Source organism: Ornithorhynchus anatinus, chromosome 4 (genome assembly GCF_004115215.2).
Source record: "Ornithorhynchus anatinus isolate Pmale09 chromosome 4, mOrnAna1.pri.v4, whole genome shotgun sequence".
Taxonomy (NCBI): domain Eukaryota; kingdom Metazoa; phylum Chordata; class Mammalia; order Monotremata; family Ornithorhynchidae; genus Ornithorhynchus; species Ornithorhynchus anatinus.
Genome location: NC_041731.1, coordinates 116,730,080 through 116,750,236, shown reverse-complemented (window position 1 = coordinate 116,750,236; position 20,157 = coordinate 116,730,080). Strand labels below are relative to the sequence as shown.

The following is a 20,157-nucleotide window of genomic DNA, read 5'->3' as shown; positions in this document are numbered from 1 at the left end:
TCAGACTAGGTCTCAAATATCTGGATAAGCGTATGCCCAAGCACAGATATAAAGCAATCTGCTTCTTCTACAGTACTCTTTTCTACCTGAGAACTCTAACTGCAATTTCCCCTTTTTCCAATCAAATCACCAATTCTTTAATCAAAGAGCCACAGATAAGGAATTTTATAAAGGCAATTTCACCTCAGTGTTGGCAGTGGAACAGCTCCTGTTCTTGAAGGGAGCTACCTAATGGTTCTAATCCCTTACCAATAGTCAGTTATCTCTTGACTTATTTATTTGTGTTTTTATCATTTATGCATATTCTCTTATTCCTTTGTCTTCAGTGTGTTGGCAAAATTGGGTCCACTTATCTTCTCCCTTCAGGATCAAAGCTCCTCAAGGATATGTACCATATATTTTCCTTCCACCGTATATTCCCACCACATACTCCAATGCTCCCCCACTGAAGGAACTCCAAAAATTCTGTTGATTGTGAGGAAATCCTTCACATGAATTGTTATTGGGAAACAGTAATAACAAAAGTAATGATAAGGAGTAACGTTGTTACTCACCCCAGCCACACAGTACTTATGTAAATCTTCTTATACTCTACTATTTCCCTTAGCTGTAATTATTTTAGTCTCTTACCTCCCCCTGAAGACTGCAAATTCCTTGTGGTCAGGGATTGTGTCTACCATTTCTGTGGTATTGTAACAATAATAATAATAATACTACTGAAAAGCTCTCGGGAGACTACAATACAACCGAATTAGCAGACACGATACCTGCCCATAATGAACTTACAGCCTACTTAAACAGGGACTGTTGGCTGATGTTAATTTAACCACAGTGCTTGGCACACAGTAAGTGCTTAGCAAGTACCAAAATTATTATTATCCTTATCATCATTCTAAATGCCCCAAAGTGGGGCAGTTATGTGAGCAAATACCATAAGACACAATGCACGCTGAAAAAAACTCAATTCCTGTCTTTTAAGTGTCTTTTTCAAACCTTACCAGGGATCTGTCAGCAGTTCTCTTCCCTTGAATACACATTTCATTGTGTGCTCAATGTTGGGTTTTGGTGCACTTCTATTTCCTTCTCGCTTCCTCCATTGTGCCGGGGAGGAAGCAAAGCGGAGGACAAAAATCCCTCCAACCTTAGCTGCCTCAGTGTGCAGGGAGCTCTGCCAGTCTTCTCTTTGGTTTCTGGGAATACAGTGAGTGCTGAAGATTGTCTGTTACACACGAAACAGGACTCTGAGGTCCGTGTGGGACGGGGACTGTGTCCAAACTGATTAACTTGTATCTGTCCCCGTACTTAGAACAGTGCACGACACATAGTAAGCACTTAACCGATACAATAATAATAATAATTATGATAATGATGATGACATGAGGCAAACTGGCTTCTTCAGAAGCCTACACAATGATAGTCTTTATTCACTTTCTCCATTTCCCTGGCTGTAATGGCATGAAGTATTCCTCCTGAGCTTAAAGGACATACTATTGCTGCTCAGTTGGTTTTGACAACTTTTTTTAATTGGGAAAAAGTCACAAAATAATATACAGCCTGTGGTACCTTTGCACCACCAAGTTTTAGCAAAGAACTTAGAATGCACATTATATTTATCCCTTTCCTAATCCCATCCAGGTACCACAACATGATTTTCTGGCACTGTCAGCAAGTCTCTGCTTCCCACTTGATTCAGTGCAATCATTTAATTTGAGGATACCTTTTAAAGTCATGACTTGGCCTTTGCATGTATAAGTTCACTGAATGCCTGTACTCTACCTGTTGAAAGGCAACCCACATAAAACTCCTTATCCAAGGGAAAGTTGAAAGTCCAGCATCTGTCAACTAAGATAAATGATATTTACTTCTCAAAGAGGAAAGGAGCAGTACTATGATAACCCGCTTTACATAAAACATAGATGTCAGAACCCAGGCCACATGGGCTGCCCCAATTAATACAACAAAGTGTTTCTCTTTCCATCCAGATAAGCCCTAAAAGAGCTTTATTGTTGTTAAAGATGCACTTCAATTACAATGTCAAAGATTCTTGAGATCCTAGTTGAGTAATATTAGATAAATCCAATAGATTAACAGAACAATGAAATATAAACTGTCCTACCGCACATGAAGTGCAGGATTAGGATATTATGACTGGTTTGAAAGTTATTCATACACATAATCAATTTGCATTACCGGTTACAGTTTTTGGAGGAAATAAGGTCCCATCCAGCCCTATAATATTTAATTTTTTCTTTAGTGAAAAAAAGTCCTTAGTATTCAATATAGTATCATCAAATCTGAAAGTTCAACACAATTGTAATGATCAAAAATGCTTGAATTTCCCAAAATTAGAGTTGCAATTCTGATTTTTGATGATTTTCTTTTCAAGAAGCAAAGACGTTGAGGCATATTCCATGTGCATATTCAACATATTAGAGATAATTAAGTGAAAAGGAGATATTTACTCCTCAGATCAAATATCTAATGAATTTTTCCATTTCTAAAAAATTACTTCAATAACAACATAAAGTGTTTCAAAATCCATCTGCAGACTTTATAAAATTGGCACCATTACTAAAAAGGGAGACAACTTTGCATTGAGATATTCCCAAATACCCCCATCACTTATAAAACCCAGAGCAGTGGAGTGTGGATTGAATCTTCAATTCTGTCATAATGAAAACTTTCACTATAAGTTTTTCCTAGAAAGTTGCTAGGGAATTAAGGAGAGTTCCTCCAATCAAGTGAGCCCATTTGGCGATACGTGACATAATGTCAGAGGAAACTCTTTGCTGTAAGCATGCGGACTCAGCCAGTCCCTTTAAGAACACAATTCCCATGACGGTATAGAACCGGGAGAATTGATTAAAATGAAAAATCTGTAAGGCAACTTTTAAACTCTGGATTAATTTGGAGGAAAAAAAAGGGAAAAGTTCAATATTAACCCATCCTGTGACACTTTCCGTCCCAATTTGGTTTCCAATGATTTAACCACAAAAGAAAAAAGTCCTTAGATTATTTTCTTTTAACTTTTGTATCCTTTCCTCTAAAATTAATAAAAAAGGGGGGAAATTTGGTTTTAGGACCAAAGAGGACCAACTCTCCAGTGAACCCCCACTGTTTCAATGATTTATAAAATAGTTTGCAATGCTCAGTTCTGACCCAATCCACCGAAGAAAGTTCATCAGAAAACTGCTTGGATTCATCACATGTTCAACTCTAAATGGGAAAGATACAAGAATACCAGATCATTGTTAAGATATTCTCCTTTCCTGAATAGTTTTGGCACCTATGGGAAATAGAATTATCAAGCTGAGTCCTTACATCCTTCTAGCAAGATCCTTCTTGGAGGTGTGCACACTGGCATGCTGTAGATGCCTAAATTCACAGTAAGGTTTAAGACTACTGGATGTCAAAAGCAGTTAGCATGCAAGTTGGTTAAGTGTTCGCTTTCATGCTCCTGTCTGTGTGACTTCGTCTGACATTGAGATAGGCTGCCCTTTCTGTCCACTTTTAGAGCAGCAGGAGATAGCATTAGCTATCTGACAAAACTTTTGCAGAAGGATCCTCCTTAGCAGCAGATAAACCCAGGGGTCCAAGATCTGGTTCAGAGAAGCCAAGCGGATCGCCATTAAGAACAAATTGCATTCTTTCTGATTTTCCACAGGCTGAAAGTTGTTGAAAGGGCAGGGCTCCATCGATGATTGATTGAAGATCATTTTCAACATCATGATCTAAGAAGGTGATAAAAGAAATGGTATTCAGCCACTCCATGTTCTTCTGAGAGAAAGCACCCCTCCCCCTGCCTCAGCAGGACCATTTGCACCCACAGAATAAAGCTCAGAATCACAAAAAAAGAAGCAACGTGGCCTAGATGGAAAAAGCATAGCTCCAGTATTCAGAAGTCCTGGGTTCTACTTCTTATGGCACCACTTTTTTAAAATAAAGGTATTTCTTAAGACTTACTATGTGCCAGACACTTTACTAAGTGCTGGGGTAGATACAAGCTAATCAGGTCAGGCACAGTCCATGTCCCACATGGGGCTCACAGCCTTAATCTCCATTTTACAGATGAGGTAACTGAGGCACAGATGTTAAGTGACCTTAGGCAGGTCACAGAACAGGCAAGTTGGAGAGGAAGGATTAGAACCAGGTTCTTTTGACTTCCAGGCCCCTGCTCTATCCATTAGGACACACTGCTTCTCACTATTCTGCTGTTTGACCTTGGGAAAATAACTTGATTTATCTATGCCTCAATTACTTCAACTGAGATGGAGATTAAATCCTACTCCCACCTACTTAGACTACGACCCCCATGTGTCCAACTCGATTAACTTGTATCTATCCCAGAGCTTAAAACAATGCTTGGCACAAGGTAAGCACTTAAATACCATTATTACTATTATCATTATTAGATAATAAGCAGTGAGATAAGGAGTGTGGCTTAGTGGAAAGAGCACGGGCTCGGGAGTCAGAGGTCATGGGTTCTAATCCCGGCTCCACCATTTGTCAGCTGTGTGACTTTGGGCAAGTCACTTAACTTCTCTGTGCCTCAATTACCTAATTTGCAAAATTGGGATTAAGGCTGTGAACCCCAACTGGAACAACCTGATAACCTTGTATCTCCCCCAGCACTTAGAACAGTGCTTGGCACATAGTAAGCACTTAACAAATACCATAAATATCATTATTATTATTAAGGTGGTTCCAACATCTTTCTGAGTCACAGAGACAGACATGGGGGCGTTTGAGAGGGTTTCAAATCCAACCAAGGATTATTACTATTGTTATTATGATGTTTGTTAAGTGCTACCTATGTGCCGTGCCACTGTACTCAGTGTGGAGGTGGATACAAGTAAATCAGGTTGGACACGGTTCCTGACCCAAGTGGAGCTCACAATCTCAATCCCTATTTTCCAGATGAGATAACTGAGGCCCAGAGAAGTGAAGTGACTTGCCCAAGGTCTCACAGCAAAGAAGGATTCCTCTCTTGGAGCACAGTGGAATGCTGGGGTGCTCTGGATCAATACTGTGAGGGTCCCTTAAGCAGGTTGTGGCCTGGATAGGACAGGATCAAATAGGATTTGATGCTATTGATGCCTGTCTACTTGTTTTGTTCTGTTGTCTGTCTCCCCCTTCTAGACTGTGAGCCCACTGTCGGGTAGGGATTGTCGCTATCTATTGCTGAACTGTACTTTCCAAGCCCTTAGTACAGTACTTTGCACACTGTAAGTGCTCAATAAATGTGATTGAATGAATGGATAGAGCTCCCCAGACCTGCCCTGAACCCCCAGTACCTGTACCTGTGTGTCCCACTCCTTTGCTCATAATCATAGTAGTATTTGTTGAAACCAACATGACCTACTGGAAAGAGCATGAGCTCAGGAGACAGAGAACCTGGCCGTGGCTCAGTGGAAAGAGCACGGGCTTTGGAGTCGGAGGTCATGGGTTCGAATCCCAGCTCTGCCACTTGTCAGCTGTGTGACTATGGGCAAGTCACTTCACTTCTCTGTGCCTCAGTTACCTCATCTGTAAAATGGGGATTAAGACTGTGAGCCCCACATGGGACAACCTGATTCCCCTGTGTCTACCCCAGTGCTTAGAATAGTGCTCTGCACATAGTAAGCGCTTAACAAATACCAACATTATTATTATTATTATTAATTTTGGCTCTGCCACTTGTCTATGTGACCCTGGGTAAGTCACTTAACTTCTCCATGCCTCAGTTTCTTCATTTGTAAAATTGAGATGTGATATCTCTTCACCCTTCTACTTAGACTGTGAGACCCTTGTGGTACAGGGACTGTGTGTCTTGCCTGATTATTCTGTATCTACCCCAGTGTTTAGTACAGTGCTTGTCACACAGTAAGCGCTTAACGAACACCACAACTGCTATCACAATTGTACTAATTGCCAAGTCTGTGCTAGACACAGGGATAGACACAATATAATCAGATCAAAGAACAATCCCTGTTCCAGGTGGGCCTCACAGATTAAAAATGAGGCACTCAGAGAATATGTGAGTTGCCCAAAGGTCACCCAGCAGGCAAGTGAGGGAGCTGGGATTAGCCTTCGGCTCTCCTACCTCCCAATCCCGTGCTCTTTCCAGTAGCCACACTGACTCCGTTAGGGAGCCAGGGGACTATTTAACACCATAAACCGGGCATATGTGCTTGGGAACCAAACGGTCGGGGAGAAATACACATTCCCAAATCAGAGCAGTGACTCCTTTAGGTCTTTCTTTGCCAAGTACCGTCATCTCTTCTCTGGACTTGTCACACTTAGCACATCCTATGAACAGAATGAGAGCTGGAGAAGCAAAGGAAGAAAAAGAAAGAGAGAGAGCATTGTTTTTCAAATTTGAAACTGATTCCACTGATGGTGAGATTCCATCCTCATCACACTTTAGGAGGTGGTCAAAAAATCGGCAATGTGGTCTATATTGTAAGCACATAAAGTTTGTCTTTTGCTCGGCCACCTGCAGCATCTGTTGTCAGATCGTCCTACAGCCTCGGCTCACAAAAACAATGAATTTCTGCATGTCAGGCTAGTCTGTCTGCTGCAGGAATTTCCTATAGAGAAGGCCCACAGCTGAGTGAACTATTCCCCTAGTATAAAAGATGCACTTGAGAGATGCCCTAAATCCTTCCAAAACCAACCTGCAAGCACTGAAGAAGGACCTGCAAAAGTTAAGGTTCCTCCCGAGAAACCAGATCCAGATCAAATCCAGGCTGGGGCTTAATCAAATTTAGATTCCAGCCATGTTAAATTACTTAAATCTTAGTGTCGCCTCTTCCTCAATAAAATTATCATTTGAGCAGGTGTAAATGAACAGAAACTGTAGAGCTCAAGAAGGGTTCTACCAGAATGTGATCTATCAAATAACATGCATTTTCTCGATGATAAATAACAGTAAACAATATAACTCAAGCAGTGTGGCATAGTGGAAAGACCAGGGGCTTGGGAGTCAGAGGACATGGGTTCTAATCCCAGCTCCACCACTTGTCTGCTGGGTGACCTTGGGCAAGCCACTTCTCTGTGCCTCAGTTACCTCATCTGTAAAATGGGGAATTAAGACTGTGAGCCCCATGTGGGGCAACCTGATTACCTTGTATTTACTTAGAACAGTGCTTGGCACATAGTAAGCACTTAAATATTATAATAATTATTATTATTATATCTTGAAAAAATCCAGACTTCCTTCTGTATTACTGGAAAACTCTCTTCTGTAGAAAACAAATGATGAATAAAGCTGAAATAATCAGGGATGCATTTTTAACCCAGTGAGCCTAAATATAACATCTCATAGGTTTTATAAGGGTTTCAGTATTAAGTTTTCAAAATAGTCCAGGGAAAGAGGCCAAAGATCATTCTTTTCTTATGAGTGTGGCCAAGTGGAAAGAGCATGGGCGTGGGAGTCAGAAGATGTGGGTTCCAATCCCAGCTCTGCCACTTTATCTGCTGTGGGACCTTGAGAAAGTCACTTAACTTCTCTGTGCTGCTTATCTCATCTGTAAAATGGGGATTAAAAGTGTGAACCCCACGTGGGACAACCTGATTGCCCTGTATCTACCCCAGCTCTTAGAACAGTGCTTGGCACATAGTAAGCGCTTAAATACCAAATTTGGGAAGGTTGTACATGATCACAGAAGCCACTAATGGAATATAGATCAAATAATGAACAGTAATTCTTCTCTTCCAGATTCTCAGCTCTGTACTTAATTGCCCAGGCTAAGACCTTTCCAGCCATGTCATCGGACACAATGGGACATGAAAACGACTTCACAATTGCTTGCATTCTACCTGTTCTGAACTGCCTGTTGACGTACTCCTAAACAGCATTTAGTGACTGTCTGCCGTGGCAGACACCCGTCACGGTAATACGAGTTTAGGGAACACACAGAATAAGTAAAAGTTAGGATTCCAACTGTTGAGCAGCTTGAAATCTGAAACACGGAGCTTTTCTGCAGTTTTAAGATGACGCTGCTGATGGTGAGATTGCAACCATGATTGGGACTGTTGCTGAGTGCAAATGAATCAATCAATGGTATTTACTGAGCGCTCGCTATATGCAGAGCACTGAAGTAAGAAGTAAGTACTAAATCTCTGGTCCAGTTTGTTCTTGAGATTACAGTAGGGCACCTTTTGGGGGTAAGATGGCTCAGCATCGAAGGTTAACAGGGCAAGCAAACGTCTGTCTACTGCCAGCAGGATATATATTTCCATTGTTTTGCAGTAGCGTTGATGGTTTGTGCTGAGCAATCCCCACTATTTTGCTCAATCTCCCTCTGCCCAGCGGCACTGAATGCAAGATAGCTGGCAGGGAGAACGGGTGCAGTCTGTTGGCGCAAACCAGATGATCACTGAGACCTTAAAAATCAGCAAGCGCACCATGCCCTCCCCCATTTTTAAAGTTAATTCTGAGGACCTCAGAGGGGCTTAGTATAAGATGGGTAGGGTGAGAAAAGACACTTGCACTTTCTGAGAAAAACAGGGGAAACAGGGGAAACAGGGAAACGGGGAAAAGCAAGCACAGGAAGCAAACCAAACAGAACAAAACCATCAACCTCAAGAACAGAAATGAGTAAACAGTCAGAAGAATATAAGCAATGCCATTACTGGGCATGACCCACGCTCAACCCAGCCTTGTCTCGGACAGAGGCCAGAGATAATTCTTAAGAGAAGAGTGTGTATTTGGCCTCTTTGGCAACCAACGACACAGGGATGTAGCAACATTTAACATTCCTAACTTTTCCCTCTAATAACCCAGTGCTTAGTACACTGCCAGGCACATAGTACGCGCTTAACAAATACCAAATACCATAATAATTATTATTATTAGAGGCCTATCATCCACATAGCAATCTAACCTTTCTTCAACCTTTTAACCTCCTGAACTTTCTAACATCCCTATCACTCCTCACCCTCAACCGCCAATCATGAAAATCTCATCTATGCAAAACCTTCATTTGTTAAGTACTGCCTAAAATGCACTGACTTTTGACTTTATATTTATGCAAAAAGATTTATTCGGTACAGTTTATTAAAATAGAATGTTGAGGTTTCTTTTTCCATCTCCTTTAATTCCTTCGAGGATGGGTTTCATACATTACATCCCTGGTTCAACAACCTCCAAAAGGAGACATTTCAGGAAATTTCTCATTTATAATGCAGCTGCAGATCACCACAGCAGCACTCTTAGCAGCTGTTGGCTCAGCTTATTAATTCAACTCGGCGATTTCTTCCAGAAATCAAGGGTAATGGGACTGCAGAAACCAGATATGTGCGATGGCAATAATACCGTTGTTTCTAGAGCGCAGGTCCAGTGTCTTTTTCCTAGAAAATGTTTTGAGTTCTGAAAACAAATGTAATTGGGTTTGGTGAGAACAACTGTGGGGAATTTCTCTGGGCAGCCATGTGGTCCGAGCTACTGTTCTGTACCAACCTCCACCTCTGTTGTCGTCTGCCCCGACGGAATAGAGTACTGTGAGAGGGGGCAAGGCCAGAGGGGTCCACTGGTCTCCCTCTGCTAGGAAGCAACCAAAATCTAACCCGGCTTTTTGCTCACAAATACTTAATAGTGATAATGAAAATAATAATAACGGTATTTGTTAAGCGCTTACTATGTGCCAGACACTCTACTAAAAGCTGGGATGATACAAGAAAATCGAGCTGGTGACCCAGGAAGAAGCAGCGATCCTTTCTATTTCGATCCCCTGCTGACACACACTGAGGCCATTGCTTCACGAGTTTAATGTCTGCAGATGGCCCTGCCTTGAATCCCTTCTGAGATCATCTCCCCTCAATGCAATTTGTCATAAATTGAATTACAGTGTCATGTTTTCATTATTCCATTTATTAATAACTTCCTATGAACATGAGAAGTAGCATGTCTTAGTGGATAAAGAACAGGCCTGGGAGTCAAAAGGACCTGAGTTCTAATGCCACTTGTCTGCTGTGTGACCTTGGGCAAGCCACTTAATTTCTCTGCGCCTCAGTTACCTCATCTGTAAAATGGGAATTGAGTCTGTGAGCCCCACGTCATCTATAAAATGAGGATTAAGAGTATGAGCCTCATGTGGGAAAGGGACTGTGTCCAATCTGAATAACTTCTATCTACCCCAGCACTTAGAACAGTAATTGGTACATAGTAAGCACTTAAATACCATTATTATTATTATTATTATTTAACTAAGAGCAGGGGTGAAATGCAAGCAGCTGTTGAACTGTTGTTACAGGGCTGGGTCTGACCTACTGGAAAGAGCACAGACCTGGAGGTTAAGAGACCTGAGTTTTAATCCCAGCTCCACCACTTCCTTGCTGTGTGATCTTGGGCAAGTCACTTCACTTATCTGTGCCTCAGTTTCCTCAATTGCAATACAGGGATTAAGTATCTGTTTTTCCTTCCTACTTAGATTGTGTCCTACCCAATTGTAATAATAATAATATTAATCTTGGTAATTGTTAAGTACTTACTATGTGTAGAGCACTGTTCTAAGCACTAGGGTAGATACAGGGCAATCAGGTTGTCCCATGTGAGGTTCACAGTTAATCCCCATTTTACAGATGAGGTAACTGAGGCATCGAGAAGTTAAGTGACTTGCCCAAAGTGACACAGCTGACAAGTGGCAGAGTCAGGATTCGAACCCATGACCTCTGACTCCCAAGCCCAGGCTCTTTCCACTGAGCCATGCTTCTTGTAGTTACTCCAGTGCTAGATCATTGGTCTCTCCAGTGAGAGACCATTAGTATCCCCATTTTACAGATGAGGAAACTGAGATCCAGATTGAGTCAAGTGATTTGCTCAGGGTCCCACAGCAGGCCAATAGTAGAACTGAGAGGAGAATCAGATCTTCTGACTCTCAATCTTTGCTCCTTCCACTGGACCACACTGCCTCAGGTTAAAAGCACTTTAGCGATCTTTGGGCCTTATCAATCAATTAATGGTATTTATTGAGCACTTATTCTGTGCAGAAAACCGTACTGCTTGGGAGAGTACAATATAACACAGTTGGAAGGCACATTCCTTGCCCATAAAGAGCTTATATGACACTAAAGTCTCTGTGGGGCATAGTTAAAATTGAGGGTTAGTTCATGGAAATTAATCTGTGGAGATGGCGAAGCTGGCTGGAAGCCATAGATGCTCTTTCTGTAAGGATTATGTTTTCACAAATTATTCCTCTGAAATTACTATTTATAACACATCTCCTTTGGCACGTCAGTCATCGACTCCCTTGCTTTAGCCTCCACAATTCCCAGCGTGGCCTGCAGAAAGTTTCACTCTGGAAGTTTCACTAATGGAAGGATTGTGGGCCCGGGAGTCAGAGGACCTGAGTTCTAAATCCCAGCTCTGCTAATTGCTTGCTGTGTGATGTGGGGCAACTCACTTAACTTCTCTGTGACTCAGTTTCCTCAATTGTAAAATGGGGGTTAAATCCTACTCCCTCCTACTTAGACTGTGAGCCCCATGAGGGACAGGGACTGTGTCCAACCTGATAAATTTATTTAAAAAAAAAATACTGTAAAAAGTGCTGTTATGGTACTCATGATGATTGTTGAGCATCCACTGGAATAAGGCAATATACTAAGCATTCTCCTCTCAGGATCGCACCTGGAGAGTTTCCAGTACTCTACCAGTCTCGGCAACAGGAGGAAGAGTCAAGATGAGGCCTACCCATTCCATTCCTAGCTTGGCCAGTGGCTAGTGAGTGGAAGACAATCTGCTACAAGTCAAAACTCACCTGTGCTGGGCAGCAGCGGCACGGGAGAGACTCGAGGGTGGAGACTCAAGTTTACTGCATGGAAGGAGGCAATGATAAACCACTTCCATATTTTTACAAAGAAAACGTCATTGATACACTACCAGAGCGAGTGCAGAAGGAGAGTGGGGCGTTCTGGGAGAGATACGTCTGTGGTTTCCGACTCGACGGCGTAACACAAGACAAGACTAAGCGCTAGGAAAAGTCTGAGAGAAGGAAGGGACTACTCTAGCCTACTTTGTGCCAATCAGAAAGCTGTAGATCCTGGCATCTCTGTGGGCTTCCACGAGACTGATTCCTTGGGGTGAGTTTACAATTTTGACTCCTCCCCAGGTTCTGCAGTTCTGTTGAGGATTTTCATAATCTCTGGTAATTTAATAAGAAAGCTGCTTCAACTCCAGGTCATTTAGCAAGTTTCAGCTACAGGCTTAATCCAGTCAGCAAATCCTTCCCTAGCCTTAGCAGACCTGTTTAAAGTGAGCTCTCTCTGGATGATGATGACCCAATGCCCCATTCTCTTAAATATTCTGCTTATTTGATTAACCGGCCCCTACCCATTACCTGCGACTGAGTGTGGGATAACAGAGCTTTCACTGGTTTCTCTAAACTCTTTCCTGGTCTTGAGTTGCCTGGCCCATTGGGTTGACTAAACTGAGCCAAAAACAAACTCTGGGTGGGCCCAGGCTGCTGGGTCTTCTGGCTTCTCTTCTAACTTGGAATGGACACAGCATAGCTCTGAGGCAACCTCTCATAGAAAGAGCAGGGCTTAGTGGATAGAGCATAGGCCTAGGGGTCAGAAGGACCTGGATTCTAATCCAGACTCTGCCATTTGTCTGCTGTATGATCTTGGGCAAGTCACGTAACGTTTCTGTGCCTCAACTGTAAAATTGGAGTTAAGACTGTGGGACAGGGACTGTGTCAAACCTCATTAACTTGTATCTACCCCAGAACTTGAGGCATAGTACGCACTTAACAAATAGAATTAACATTATTATCTGCAATCTTATGGCCATTCCTTGGAACCGAAATCTCCCAGGACCCCTCAGCTCCTGGATTGGGCATGCATAGCATCCTCCCCTTCCTGGAAGGGGCTCATTAATCAATCAATCATATTTATTGAGTGCTTACCATGTGCAGAGCACTGCACTAAGCAATTGGGACAGTACAGTATAAGAGAGTTGGTAGACACATTCCCTACCCACAACAAGCTTACAGTCTAGAAGGATTAAATCCGCCTCTCTTGGACTTAGACTGTGAGACCCAGGGGTGGATACATTTCTATTAACATCTGCCTCCCTCTCTAGACCATAAGCTCGTTGCAGGCAAGGAATGTGTCTGTTTATTGTTCTTTTGTACTCTCCCAGGCATTTAGTACAGTGCTTTGCACTCAGTAAGCACTAATAAATATGATTGACTATCTTTTATTGACCCCAGTGCTTAAACAGTGCTTGGCACAGAATAAGCAATTTGCAAATGCCACCATCATTATCAGAAGCAGCAGCAGCAGCAGCAGCAGCCGCATCCACTTGGATGTCCTGCAGAAAATCAATCAACCGATGAATCAATCTAGGCTATTTACTGAACACTTACTGAGTGCAAAGCACTGGATTAAGCGCTAGGGAAAGTATAATAAAATAAAGAGGTAGAAATGTTCCCTCCCTACAAGGATCTTACAGTCTAGAGGGAGAGACAGATATTAAAAAAAATTGCATTAAGGGGAAATAGTCGAATTTTATGATATGACCCAAAGTGCTGTGGGGCCCAGGTTGAGTGACAAACTGCTTAGGGAGGACACAGCCAAGTGCATAGGTGATGCAGAGGGGAAAGGGGGATAAGGAAAATGGGGGACTTAGCAAATTGGAAGAGATGTGATTTTAGGAGGCTGTTGAAAGCTGGGCAAGTGGTGGACTGTCGGATATAAAGGTGGAAGGAATTCCAACCCCATGAGAGGACATGGGCAAGGGGTTGGCAGCGGGACAGATGTGATCAAGGTACCAAGAGTAGGTTGGTGTTAGAGGAGCAGAGTGGGTGGATTGGGTTGCAGGAGATCCCTGAGGTAAGGTGGGAGGGAGAGAATTGGTTGAGTGCCTTAAAGCTCATGGTAAGGAGTTTCTGTTTGAAGCGGAGGTGGATGGTTTTTGAGGAGTGGGGAGATATGCACTGAATGCTTTTTTAGAAACATTCTAAAAACTTTTTTATAAACTTTATTCTGGGCAGCAGAATAACGTATGGACTGGAGAGAGAACAAATGTGGGACCAAGGAATCAAGGGAATCAAGGGAACTGATCTCCCCAAGTAAATACACTCCTCCTCCTAATTTCCCCCACCGAGTTAATAACACCATCATCCTCTCTACCCCAGCAACCTTGGTGTTATCCTCAACTCCTCTCTGTCTTTTAATGCTAACAGTCAAGTCCACAGCCAATCTTGCCAGTTCTTGCCACACATCTCCCAGTTCAGGCCAAACTGCTAGTAGCCTGATACAAGTTCTGGTCATATCACAGCTAGACTATTGCACAAGCGACCTCTCTGGTGTCCCTGCCTCTGGCTTCTCCCTCCTGGAATCTACACTATGCACTTCTACATGGTTTATCTTCTTAAACCACCTTAAACTACATCTCTCCTCTTCTCAAAACCTCCTGCTGGTTTCCTGAATCTCCTTATCAAACAAAAACCCCTCACAGTTGTCTCCTCAGAGTTGAAAGCTTGATGTGGGCAGGGACTGAGTCCACCCACTCTGGGAGTTTATTGAGCCTAGGAGTCAGAAGGACCTGGGTTTTAATTCTGGCTCCACCACTTGTCCGCTGTGTGACCTTGGGCGATCCACTTCACTTCTCAGTACCTCAGTTCCCTCATCTGCAAAATAGGGATTCAATACCTGTGTTTTTTTATAGTGTTTGGTAAGCACTTACTACGTGCCAGGCACTGTAGTAAGCACTGGGGTAGATACAAGATAATCAGGAAGGACACAGTCCGTGTTCCACGTGGGGCTCACAGTCTTCAACTCCATTTTATAGGTGAGGCAACTGAGGCCCAGAGAAGTAAAATGACTTGCCCAAGGTCACCCGACAGACACGTGGGACGCATAGCCTTAATCCCCATTTTCCGATGAGGTAACTGAGGCACAGAGAAGTTTAAGTGACTTGTCCAAAGTCACACAGCAGTCAAGTGACCTCCTCCCAGCCCCAAAGCACTTATGTACAGATCTGTAATTTTATTTACTTGTATTGATGTCTGTCTCCCCAACTCTAGACCGTGAGCTCGTTGTGGGCAGGGAATGTCACTCTTTATTGTTGTATTGTACTTTCCCAAATAGTTCAGTGGTCTGCACATAGTAAGTACTCAATCAGTATGACTGATTGATTGACATGTTAATCAGGTTGGACATAGTCCCTGTCCTACATGGGACTCAGTCTAAGTAGAAGGGAGAAAAGGTATTGAATCCCTACTTTATAGTTGAGTAAACTGAGGCACAGAGAAGTTAAGCGACTTGCCCAAGGACACACAGCAGGCAAGTAGTGGAGCCGGAACTAGAATCCGGGTCCTCTGACTCCCAGGCCCATGCTTTTTCCATTAGGCCATGCTGCTTCCTACTCCTATTCCTAAGCAGCACTTTTGTATATTTACTTACTAGATTGTATATTCAATTATTTATTTTGACTACTCCTGTAAATATTTGTATGTTTCCCTGATTAGAGTGAAAACTACTTCTGGGCAGGGAACATGACATTTCTTAATTCTGTACTTTCCAAGTACTTAATAGAGTGCACTTCACTATGCTGGTGCTCAATAAGCTCTAATGCAAATACTTCTACATGTGGTTCATCCATTCCCAGAAACTATAAGCAGACACTTACACTTGAATAAATTGAGTTGAATCATCTAGGCATTTCTTGGTGCTGGGCAGTTCAGTCTGGGTTATAATGGGTCTCTACCAGACAATCATATTTTTGTTGACTCCATTTTTTAGTAAATGTTAGGCACGCTATTCTGAGGCAAGCCTAATGGTTAGCGCCTCTCTCTCTCTCTCTAATAATAATAATGGTGGTATTTGTTAAGTGCTTACTATGTGCAAAGCACTGTTCTAAGCGCTGGGGGGATACAAGGTGATCAGGTCCTCCCACGTGGGGCTCACAGTTTTAATCCCCATTTTACAGATGAGGTAACTGAGGCACAGAGAAGTTAAGTGACTTGCCCAAAGTCACACAGCTGGCAAGCAGTGGAGCTGGGATTCGAACTCATGACCTCTAACTCCCAAGCCTGGGCTCTTTCCACTGAGCCACGCTGCTTCTCTCTCTCTCTCTTACACACACACACACATCGGCCTTCCAGGTGCCACAAACCTCATACACACACACACTGGCCTACCTCTGAGCCTGCTCCCAGGAACCTGACCTCAATCAGTGGCATTTACTGAGTGCTTATTATGTGCTTTTAGACTGTGAGCCCATTGTTGGGCAGGGATTGTCTCTATTGCAGATTTGTACATTCCAAGCACTTAGTACAGTGCTCTGCACACAGTAAGCACTCAAATATGATTGAATGAACGAATGTGCAGAGCACTGTACTAGAGCTTAGTACAGTGCTTGGGAGAGTATAATACCATGGAATTAGCAGACATGTTCCCTGCCCATTACCAGCTGACATTAGCATGTTGGCCTGATGGACGGAGAGCATCTCTGGCTACCTCTTATCCCGTTCCTACTTCCTACCTCCTCCAACTCTGCTGCTGACTTGGGCACTTGGATGTCAATTGGGCCAAACAGGAAGCACATCCACAAGGATGCTCTATAAACGGCCAGCGGTCCGGTCTTCAGAAACCCCAAGTGTGGGCTCAAGGCAAATAGGCCTCAAGCACTACCAAATCACAAGCTACTAGCCTCCCCTCAGTTCTTGGAAATGAGCTGACTAACCTAGGGTGTAGCTGAAACACCTGGGATTTTGCTTCCTCCACAGCTGCCCTGCAGGTTACCTAGTGAAAACACATTATTCAAGTTGACCATAGGTAAAGGGAAAGGGATCGGTTCTTCTCAGGCCACCCTGCCTAAGCAAATGACCAAGCAGTGTTGCCTGGGAGTCAGGATATCTGGGTTCTAATCCTAGCCCTGCCAATGGCCTGTTGTGTGACCTTGGGCAAGTCTCCTAATCTCTCTAGACCTCAGTTTCTTCACCTGTAAAATGGGGTCAGGAAACCAGCTTTCCCTACCTGCCCAGACTCTGAGGCCTGTGTCCAATCTGATTATCTTTCAACTGCCTCAGTGAATAGCACACCCCAAGTGCTTAATAACTACCGCAATTATAATAACAGCCACTATATATCCGATCCTCCCCAGAGTAGAATCCATATTCTCAACAAAATTGCAGTGTGAACTGTATTGATCAAGCACCTTTCTCTGAAATTATATAAATGATCTATATTAATAATAATCATAATAATTCATTAAGCGCTTGTTTTGTGCCAAATACTGTTCTAAGCACTGGGGTAGATACAAGGTAATCAGGTTGTCCCACGTGGGGCTCACAGTCTTAATCCCCAATTTACAGATGGGGTGACTGAGGTCAAGAGAAGTTAAGGTAAGTGCTCCAAGGTAAGTGCTCCATAAATACGATTGCCTGGCTGACTGACTGACACTGACTAAATCCTAGGCTCTTACTGTGAAACTCCTTGAGGGGACACACCACACCTTCTCTCTCCTAGGTCATCACTGGCCCACAGAGTCTATGAAACTGCTCAGGACACACCATCACCCAGGTAACACTGCTCATTGACTGTGGGCTTCGAACCTGACTGGCCAGTTTAGTATTTCTAAGATCTTAATTCCTTCACCAACTGAAAGCTCTGAGCCCTTTGGCAGCCAAGGGAGGATACTCTTTACAACTAAGTAGTCCTCTTCCTCTCAATTCTGGCCCTAGATTAGTCATGGGATATGACAAAGGGTATTTTTTTTTTAAAAATTAGGGGCTAGATCAATCCTCCAAATCCCTGTACTCATATGACTGGGAGAGGCCTGGGAAAGGCAGAGGATTGCAAAGGGCTTTCTCAAAGTTCAGGGGAGAAGCAACATTGGCCTAGTAGAGAGACCCCAGGCCTGGGAGTCAGAGGATGTGGGTTCAAACCCAGATCTGTTACTGGTCTGCTGTGGGACTTTGGGCAAGTCACTTAACTTCTCTGTTCTTCAGGTACCTCATCTGCAAAAGGGGGAGTCAGTGAGAAGCAGCATGGCTCAGTGGAAAGAGCACAGGTTTGGGAGTCAGAAGTCATGGGTTCGAATTCCAGATCTGCCACTTGTCAGCTGTGTAACTGTGGGCAAGTCACTTAACTTCTCTGTGCCTCAGTTACCTAATCTGTAAAATGGGTATTAAGATTGTGAGCCTCACGTGAGACAACCTGATGACCCTGTATCTACCCCAGCGCTTAGAACAGTGCTCTGCACATAGTAAGCACTTAACAAATACCAACATTATTATTACCTGCTCTCCCTCCTATTTAGAGTGTGGGCTCCATGTGGGACCTGATGATCTTCTATCTACTCCAATACAGTTCTTGGCATAGAGTAAGGGCTTAAATTCCACAAGTATTATTATTTAATTCCTTAAATGCATACTTTCCCTTATTCTATTTCCCCTTTCTGCAACTTATTTAAATGTCTGTCTCCAAACATGTATACCAACTCTATTGTGTTGCTAGACTTCCAAGTGCTTAGCACACAGTAAGTGTTCAATAAATACCACTGATCAATTGATTATTGAAGTAGCATTCCTTCTCACAACTCATCCAGTTCCATGATTTCACTGGTCATCTCTGCAGGTGACCCCCAAATCTACATCTCTGGCCTTGTTCTATCCCATCTCCTGCTTTAAAACAGACCATCTCAGCTCTCCTGTCTCCATATTATCTTCATCTGGAAGATTCCCATGCAAACCTGCTGAATGTATCTTACTCAGGACTCTCCTGTCTCCAACCCACACCTCATAATTTCCCCACTGCTGTGAATTCCCTTCTCCCTAAGTTCCACTGAACGATATTCTGCCTTTTCAAAACACTAAAAAAAAAAAATCAGGTCCTCCAAAAAAAATTCACCGTTAACCATGTTCTTGAAACTAGTGTGCAAGCTTATTTATTAAATTGCTTTTTTTGGGTGGAGTTTTGTTATCATTTAAGCATCAATCATAGAGCAATTTGTGTGGGCATGTCTCCCTCCATTGCACTATAAACTCCTAGAAGGCAGGAAGCCTGTTTTTTATTCCCATTGGATGATCCCAGGCTAAGTGTTCAGAACTCTGCATACCGGTGATGATAAGAAACTCACCAAACCAAATGAAGAGATAAATCCAGGAAGCTACAAATAGGAAAAGGCAAATAATATCTGAAGGGCATTTTAGTGGGGCTGGAAGATCTAAGTCAACTTGGGATGAGTCCTGGAAGGCTGTAGATCTACCTTGGGTCACCTTCCTTGAAAAGACTGTTACAGGGAACCGCATTCATTCATTATCTCCCAAATCAAAACCGGGGCCTCGTGACTTCTACCAGCTTTCTTTGTGACTAAAGAGCAGATTGTTGATTATAAATAATGGGGCCCATCCTCTTAAGCTGGGTTTCAGAGAGCAAGAGGATGATGTTTGAAACATTACACGACAAATGGGAAACAAGGGATTCAGGAGGGGGACCAGAAGGGGGATCTGAAGGGGGATCGCTCTGGAGCCCCAGTGCAGAATTGGGTTAATAATAATTAATGATATTTATTAAGCACTTACTGTGCATCAGGCTTAAGTGCTGGGGTAGATACAAGCAAATCAGGATGGACACAGTCCCTGACCCAAGTGAGGCTCCCAGTCTCAATCCCCATTTTACAGATGAGGTGACTGAGGCCCAGAGAAGTGAAGTGTCTTGCCTGAGGTCACAACTTAGACAAGTGGCAGAGTCGGGATTAGAACCCATGACCTTCTGACTCCCAGGCCCTTGCTCTATCCCCTACGCCGTGCTGCTTCTCACAGGTTGTCCCGTGGGATTCTCTCCTCCGACGAGGTCAACACTGAGGCAGCGGTGACAGCTGCCCTGACATCGCACCGCTGCAGAAGGGCGGGAGGCAACCTAATAATATGACAAGCGACGTGTTAAACGCTAGGGTGGAATCAAGAAGATCAGACCAAGACCAGACACAGTCCCAGTCCCTCATGGGGCTCCCATTCTAAGAAATGGGATAAGCAAGAATCTATTCCCCATTTCACAGTTGAGGAACTTAAGGCTCAGAGAAGTATAGTGACTCTGCCCAAGGTCCCAAAGTAGGCCAGTAGCAAAGCTGGCTGACACTAGAACCCGAGCTTCCTAGCTTTCATCTGTAAAGTGGGTCTCTTCCTCTCCCTCAAATTTGCCAGTGCAGACCCACTGGGTGGGAACAGC

At 43.3% G+C, this 20,157-nt stretch overlaps 1 protein-coding gene and 1 non-coding gene across 2 annotated transcripts in view; one reads left to right on the top strand and one right to left on the bottom strand.

Moving 5' to 3' along the window:
- Positions 1–1,965: 1,965 nt before the first annotated feature.
- The window catches only part of PTGER3 (prostaglandin E receptor 3), a 38,368-nt gene continuing 20,176 nt past the window's right edge, over positions 1,966–20,157 (bottom strand). The window contains exon 2 of the mRNA XM_029064113.2: positions 1,966–3,731. Coding sequence (XP_028919946.1) covers positions 3,450–3,731 — 282 coding nt within the window. The 3' untranslated portion in view covers positions 1,966–3,449. The remainder of the gene's footprint in view (positions 3,732–20,157) is intronic.
- Positions 11,591–11,728, top strand: LOC114811439. Its single transcript, XR_003759142.1, has one exon. It is a non-coding gene; the product is annotated as a small nucleolar RNA SNORA7 (small nucleolar RNA).